An 8,664-nucleotide genomic window follows, 5' to 3' on the forward strand; every position below is an offset into this window, starting at 1 on the left:
ACCATAAGGGAAACAACATAGGTCACTCGAAAATTCTACAATTATTGAGTAAGGTCAACAGCCAACTATTAAGCGTTAGCGATAAAAAGGTTAAAACCCCTTCGGGGAAAAAGTACTTTCAGGTAGTTACTCCATGTGAATATAACTATGGTACGGATGATGACCATCATAGCCTAGACTGCTTTACCGATGGATAACTCATTAAAGGCAAGGGAAGCGGTGCTGGAATACATATATCTAAATTAGGGATCAGCATCTCCTCCTCTCTTGGTAATAACACCTCCGTTTTTCAGGCGGAAATCTGGACCATTAATGTTTGCTGCAGAACACTTATGGATAACAAGATCAAGGGAAAAGACATTAGAATTTTTTCGACAGTCAGGCCAGTCTTAAGTCATTACAAAAAGTGCTATCAACATCTAGGCTGGTGGAGGAAACTGTTGAACTTATTAATAGGATTACTACCAGGTGCGAGAATAGGGTAACCCTCATATGGATACGAGCTCATAAGGGACACTATGTCAATGAAGAGGCGGATAGCCTGGCCAAAGAAGGCTCAAATACTGCGTTTGGGCCAATATTATTATACGGTATTACCCCACTCTATAAGCACAGCGAAAGAGAGTATTAATTGCTGGGGCATGAAACAATTCCGTAAAGAATGGAATCTGTCCCCCGTACATAGGCAATCGAAAGAGTTTTTGTAGGAAATCGTACCAAAAGAATCGAAATGGCTATTCTCTAACTCAAGGAGGGGAATTAGGAGGCTGATAGGTATCCTGACGGGCCATTGCACCTTGAGAAGATACCTCTTCATAATGGGTATTTTACCAGACCCCTTTTGCCGCTTCTGTGAAATAAAAGAAGAAACGGCACGGCACTACCTCGCAGAGTGTGATAGGTATGCCAGGCTTAGATTTGAAACTTTTGAAGGAGTGGACATTGCCAAATCACTCCCCAAGATAAAATGGACCAAAATCTTGGGGTTTGTGAACAAGTCCAAGAGGTTTATGCAGGACTCGTGAGGCGACCGTTCCGGACCTTTTAGGGACGGGGTACGAGTCTACCCAGGCATTTAACCACTCGGGTCTTGGTCGCCCACCCTGCGTAATGTATATATAAAGAGAAACGCACAACTAAAAAGATTAGCTATGCAGGTAATTTGTAGAATATTTTTTTAATAATCAATTTAAAGATGTATAGGTACTACAGACGTTTGGCATGCTATACAACATCTCAGACCCATGATGGCTCTTGGTTTTGATCTCATTTCATTTTACGTCTTTAAATATTTCCCCAAGAAAGCAATATTATCTATCACCTCTTCATATAAATACGAAAACCTCTTAAATTCAGTTCTCATCACAACTTACTTCCACTGTATGATACACAAACAATAACAACCAGAACATCTCCCTACTTTCTTTAGAACCTTATTCCCAGCCCTAGGGGAAAATCTTAGTGTGGCTCCTTCTAAAATAAATCATACCTATTAAAACTACCGAAATTCGGGATTCCGCAGCCACCTTTACATTATACTACAGTGTCAACTTGTAGACATCTCTTCTTACCTGTTAGTACTGTTCTAAAGCAATCCTCAGTGTCACTCAGGCCTTTGATCGGGTATGTCATCCTGTTGCTTTAGCTGCTCAAGGGCACCCTACGATCAGCCTGTTAACTGACCCTATATTAGTAAGGGAACATCTCTTTCTTTATTTCTAGTACGCACTGGGATTCTTTGAGTCTACTCTGAATCTCCGGAGAGTCTCGGCTGCCTCTAACCTTTGTCCGGGCTGCCCCGACTCATTATTGCGTGAATCTGGTGTGTTGCGGGCTGGAATTTTCGGACTCTTTTGAATCCCATCCCATATGGAATTCTTTGACTCAATGTTGCGCAACATTTGCCAGTGCGGACGTGAAACGGAACAAGCGCTCTTGCTTCATTTATTTAGTTGACGTTGTAGTGTTTTCTTGAAGATTTTGACAGTGTCTAACCTAAAGTTTTCAATATGTTATTTCGAAACATACTTGGTTCTTTGTGATTTGGGTTAATTTGGTTTATTATTGGGTTATATTTTTACCTTTTTATCTACACTTTTATTACTTACCTACAGCAATATATAATTTCAAAACATAAAAATATTTGATTATTTGCTTGCAATTCTTTACTTACCTTGATGTATTCTCTCAAACGATGAATGATGGCTTCGCACACTTCTGGCACGAAATCTGATATTGATTGTTTTGAAATCCTGAAGGTACATGAGGCTTGTTTACGAGTCTCCAATCGCTAGGAACCGGAGTGTGGCAGCTAATCGGTTGGCCGGAGAGATAGATTCCCGAAAGTCGGTATCTTTCTTGGAAATTTTACCGCCAACTTTCATTAAAATGATTTCGAAATCGGTCGGGGACATCCTCAAAAAATTCCTCAACCTATCATTTAATCGCAACGTATCCAAAAGATTTTTCCCGTGCTGATTCCCGCCGTGAAATATTTGTGGAACCCACCATCTTTTTGGGCGTTTTTAATGCACCTCCGATTGGATTCACTACGTACAATGCAAAAAAGAGCAATTCCTCCGTCGTTTTCGCAGGCTCGTAAAAATCCGAGTGCGTACTAGGCTTAACCCCAACCTGGTGCTTATACCTACTGTAAGCTGGTGTCCCACTAGGTGCTTTTCAGATATATATACAGCTGATATCCCTACACACTCTGACACTTCTATTCTTACATTTTTCTCATGTCAATAATTTATTTGTCTCCCTCTTCCTTTCCCAAAGCCTACAGCAACATCTTCATTTAACAAAGCAGTGCTCAGCTTAGAGAATTAAACTAAAACATCAACAAATCAATAAGGATTACTTTCACTCTGTTAACGAACCTGCTCTACTTTAATAACATCCTCCTTCCTACCGCAAATCATGAGCAAGGTGATGCACCTCAACAAGCGACTTAAAAGACTATAACTTATCAGACGTAAAAATACTCCCACTACCTAACAAATGACTAATGTAAATGGAATAGTATTCTTAAACCGATCAGGACTTAAGGTCTGGAACTTTAAAGTTCTGCCAAGTATATAACGAATAATAAACATCCCAATCCAAAATCCTGGGAAAAATCGTAAATGCTTCTTGCTAAGTATCCACTGAACGAACCACAATGACCTTGACACAGCCTCTCCAGATATTGCAAGTTCAATAAATCATTCCCAGTCAACATTAATCCATTCATCCAATACCTCTCATCACCGAATGCTTCAAACTTGCCTTGCTATGCTAAAAAGGCAATGACCCAGCGATATGTCTCATGTCTAGTGAAGGTAGTGAAAGTGAAACGTAGTGCAATGTAATTTGGAACGCTACCAATTAGTAGCTTCTTCACACTAACTGTTTTTTGTTTTAATTTTTGTTTATTGTTAGAAAAAGACAAACAGCTAATCAAAAAATATTGTGTTCGTTTATTTTTAAAGGTTGTTTTACATACCGAGCTAGAAAGAAAACTTCCTCAAGTCCTCCTAGAAAAAGTCGACAAAATGGAGTTGATTGAATATCCGAATGAATGTAAAGGAAAACTAGGGTTTCTGGATTTATTCCTTCGGATGTGGCTTTGCAATCCATTTTCTGAAGATGGTAAAAACATTATTTTATTTAATGCTATTCACTGCTATGCATCAATCAAACTTGCACCTTTCTTCTTCTTCGTTTTCTAAACACTAAATAAATAATATAAAAGTTAAAGTTACGATTGAGGATCAATTTCACCAAAAACACCAAAAGAAATTAGTCTGTATACTGGAGACACGATAATTAAAAGAATATTACTGAAATATACATGTAAAAGCCATAAAACCATACCCTTCTCACTTTAAAATGCAGTCTATAAATGAAACAAGCCACAAAAAAAAATTTATTTAACAAATAGTTTTAATGTATTCAAAACCTACTGTTTAACAATTTGAAGATTCTGAGACTTAGAATCAGCAATTTTAATTAAAAAATTTTGTGTGATACTAGGTCGACAAATATTAGACATTCTTGCCAAGGGGCGTAAGGTTGAAATCACACAAAACAATTTATCTTTGATTTCCGGTTCTTATTTATTTATGAATGCCTAAATTGTGCCGTTACATAAAGTTTATAACTTGAAAATGCCTGTAAAGTTTCCTATCACTTCAAAGTTATGTCATTTATGTTATTATAGAAAAAATACAGACACGTCGAAAACGAAAACTGTGTAAAACATTTTATAAATGTGTGGTGATTAGTGACCGTTAGTCGATGATTATTCGGAAATCGAGAGATGCGGTCTGTTATGATGTAGGTTTCAGAAAAACATTTTCTTATTGTGCCAACGTTTCGACCTTTATTGAGATCATCTTTAGTGCCTGGGATTTACAAAGCATACAAAATGTTTAAATTTAACAAATACATGTAGGATGTGGAAAAAAGTGAATTTATACAATGCAAAAAAATATTTTTTATATTCAATCAAAGTATTTCTACTCACTCAAAGTATTTGTTTTCTGCGTAAGTGTGCCATTCTTGCGTCGTGTTGAGAGTGCCTGTGAGATTTTGCTGTTTTATGTTTATATACATTGGAATTTGAAGGGGGGAAAGGAAGTCGGTATAGAAAATACATTTTTGTTTAAGGAGTCGGAGTCTTCGAGGTGAAAAGAGCCGACAAAGGGGAAAAAAACGTTGGTAATGGTTCGGCCTGATTATCCTTTCAGGATTATATTGACGGGGATAGGAAAAGGAAAGCTAAATTGTTGAAAAATTAGACTATGTTTAATGTGTGGAATGAATGTTTTATATGTTATATTATATGTTTTGTGTGATGATGATATATGTATATTATCTATATTGAATTTGATTAATTATACTGGCGTATCTGCGTCTGAGTTTACATGTGTCTGTTCTGTAATTGATGCTGTGTTTATCTCTGTTGATTTAAATAATTTCTAAAAAGTTACGTTTATGTTTGTTTTGTTCTATTTGTAATATTTTTGGATTGTTGAAGTCGAAATTGTGTTTGTGTTCAAAATGGTGGGTAGCGAGTGCTGTAGGATTTTGCTTGGGTTTTTTGCAATCATAGATATGTTGCTTTACTCTCTTATACAGATATTGGGATCTTATTGGGGGATCCAGATATAAGAGATTTTGCACCAAATTAACCTTTTTTCAAATTCAAATTAACCCTTTTTAATTTTGAATTAACTTTTATTTCAAATTAATTATTTTTATTTAGAGGTCGTGAGATGCGGTCTTGAGTGAAGTAGGTGTAGAACAACATTTTCTTTATCGTGCCAATGTTTCGATCTTTATTGAGATCATCTTCGGGGCTCAAAGTGTGTGTTTTCTGAGTAGATGTGTTACGGTTGTGAGTGCACTATACACTAAATATTAATTTTTTTATTTCAAATTTTAAATTAACCCTTTCTTTTTAATAAATTTTCAAATAATTTTTAGAGCCCAATTATTTAATATTTTAAAACATCTTAACATAAAGAAGAAGAATTTTAATTATGTCTAATTTTCATACGATCTTCTAAGGTTTTTGATTATTTTGAAGACTTAATATGAAATTAAAACGGGTTAACATTATACAAAAAGGTACATTTCAAATTAAAATTAATTATTCAGAAATCGTGAGATGCGGTCTGGTGTGATGTAGGTTTGAGAAAAACATTTCTTTATCGTGCCAACGTTTCGATCTTTATTGAGATCATCTTCAGGGCCTGGGATTTACAAACTATTATTAATTACCATAATTACAAAATTATGTTTGTAAATCCCAGGCCCTGAAGATGATCTGAATAAAGATCGAAACGTTGGCACGATAAAGAAAATGTTTTTCTGAAACCTACATCACACCAGACCGCATCTCATGATTTCTGAATAATTATCGACTAACGGTCACTAATCACCACATGTTAAAATTAATGGTTAATTAGAAGTTAAAAAAGCTTAATAAGAAATTATAAAAGGTTAATTTGAAGTTAGAAAAAGGTAAATTTATGCGAAAAAGTTCATTTCAAATTAACTCTTTTTAACTTCAAATTTCATATTAAGCCTTCCTTTAAAGTTTAAAGTATTACAACTGTTAAGGAGATGGTATAAAATATAAGCATGTAAAATAAAATCCCTGCATGTTTGCGAAGTTTTTGTTAAAGACAAAATAATTGAGTTCTTAGAATACCATAAAAAATTAAATACAATTAAAATTAAAAATTAGATATTAACATTTTAAAAATAACTAAATATATATATTTGTTTTCGCATTGAAAAGCTTTGGTTTGTTCATTTTCGTCTGCCAATTCTTTTTCTTTTTTATATAAATAATCAATTAATTATACACAATTTTTTGCGAAATGAAAAATTGTGTATAATTAATTGAGTATTTATATAATTAATAGAAGCTGATAAAATTTAGTATAAATCTAGAATCACACCTGTGAAATCGTACACAGTCCCGCTAATCTAGTATAATGGTTAATATAAAGTGTTTCTATATGAAGCCGCGATTTGCTTATAATTAGAATAAAATCGGGTAGTCGAAATGAGAAGTTTGTTTGCATGGGCGATCGAAGTCACGGTAGCTCAAGTGGTAGAGCAGCGGCGTATTGAGCCGAAAGTCGTGGGTTCGAATCCCGCCTGTGACACAAATTTTTCATTTCGAAAAAAATTGTGTATAATTAATTAAGTATTTATATAATTAATAGAAGCTGATAAAATTTAGTACTTTTTCATTTTTGTCTACGATAAGAAAATAATATGCAAGATCACATTAAACCATACTAATTCAGATGCGGTCGGGTGTGATGTAGGTTTCAGAAAAACATTTTCTTTATCGTGCCAAAATGGTTTTCTGAAAGCTACATCACACCCGACCGCATCTCACGATATCTGAATTACTATCGATTAACGGTCACTAATCTCTACACATTAAACCATACTGCTAATTCAAGTAAATTAAGTAAGAGAAAATGTTTTATTGAAATCAGTGTTTGCAGGTCTGTAGTAAGTCCCGTTATAAACTATATCATTTATAATTATTAGCTAAATTTTGATTTGTTAATTAAATAAATTACTGTGATTTTTAATGGCGTTGAACGGTTTATCCTGCTTAGCAAACAATAATGCTTCCTCGTACAATGATTAGCTCATATTTACTAAAAAGATATTGTTACTAGGTCTAGAAATGGTTTTAGAAAATAACGAGGATTTCGTATCAGAAGAGATGAGTAAAATGAAAAGAAAGCTTAAAGATATATCAAAAACCCTCGATACACAGGGCCAACTTTTGAAATTAATTGTGCAAGTAAGTAATGACAATTTCATATAAATCACTGTATGAGGAGCTACTAATGTTTTATGTATTTGGTTTAAGAAAATGGAAATAAAAACTGAAGCCGATGAAGTCGACGAAGGCGTTTCACCGAAAGAATTGCAAATTAGCTTAGTAGCTGGTAACAAATGGACATCACCTCGTGTCAGAAATAAGCTTCGAACTGCACTGAGCTTTTCAAAGACGCAACAGTCAAAATAATCGGGCAAAATTTAGTAGCAATAATTTTCATAAATGATTGTGATAATGCAACATGTTTGAAGTTGAAAAAACTATTGATGTTTCACATTTGAAAAAAAATCAGTTTTTCAAAGAAAAAAAAATTATATGTGTAGGTGTTTTACAGGTTTCAAATTGCAATTTCAGCATATGATTAGATGTGTTTTACAACATTATTTTCTGGTACTGCAATTTTGAATAAGTACTGCTAATTATTTAAAAGCAAAATCTCCAAGACCAAGAGAACAAATCTACAATTTAATTATCTTATTCATTAATAATTAAAATGACTAAATGTGATAAATTAATTAAAATAAACAGTAGTAGACATTAATCTGATGACAAAATTAATTTTGAAAAGCACAGAAATGTTTTGTAACATCTATTTTTCAAAATTTGAATTTCATTTGTGCCTTTATTATATTTTCCTAACAATTTATTAAATGATACTGTTTTTGCTTAAATGAAAAGATTCAGCAGGGTAAGTGTACTATATTTAACATTTAGACTGTAGTGAATAAAAAATATATACTTGCAAAAATAATTTAATTATTTAATAAACCCCCAATTTGCACCATGGTTCCTATCACAAAAATAAATATTTGACTCGCAAAATTNAAACATTAAAATCCGATTGTATTTTCACTAATGGGTTAAAACACACTGACATTAACATTTTGAATATTTTTTATTTTTATTTTTTTTAAATTTTAATGAGGGTTCGCAACAGCAGAGGTTATATCAACCCTCGGTGTACCGGTGTTTTTGAAAAAAAACCCCATTTGTAAGTATGTCTGGTTCGAATGCAGGGCCGCTGGATTCGAACCCGAGACCTTTACCTTACAGTGATGAACGCCGTGTCAACGCCTAAACGTTTCGTCCACCGACCCCCTATTTTGAATATTGTCATCCCTTTTGTTTCGAAATTGGTAATTAGTTCTGTTGTCTTGTTGCTCTGTTGTACTGGAGAGTCAGGCAGCTTTAAAAACACAAATAATACATATGCTGGCTCCAAACCCTTCTGTGAATGCCTAAATTGCATAAGGACTCTAGGAAAACATAACAAAGGTACGTTGATGGATTCTCGGACATAA

At 34.0% G+C, this 8,664-nt stretch overlaps 1 protein-coding gene across 1 annotated transcript in view; it reads left to right on the forward strand.

Moving 5' to 3' along the window:
• LOC106665909 (transient receptor potential cation channel subfamily A member 1) overlaps nucleotides 1-8,083 on the forward strand; it is a 93,314-nt gene extending 85,231 nt beyond the window's left edge. Inside the window, 3 exon segments of the mRNA XM_024226573.1 lie at nucleotides 3,474-3,633; nucleotides 7,197-7,324; nucleotides 7,394-8,083. Of these exon segments, the coding sequence (XP_024082341.1) occupies nucleotides 3,474-3,633; nucleotides 7,197-7,324; nucleotides 7,394-7,552 (447 nt within the window). The 3' untranslated portion in view covers nucleotides 7,553-8,083.
• Nucleotides 8,084-8,664: the final 581 nt, after the last annotated feature.

This window comes from Cimex lectularius, unplaced genomic scaffold, assembly GCF_000648675.2.
Source record: "Cimex lectularius strain Harlan isolate CLEC.00 unplaced genomic scaffold, Clec_2.1 scaffold150, whole genome shotgun sequence".
NCBI classification, from domain to species: Eukaryota; Metazoa; Arthropoda; class Insecta; order Hemiptera; family Cimicidae; genus Cimex; species Cimex lectularius.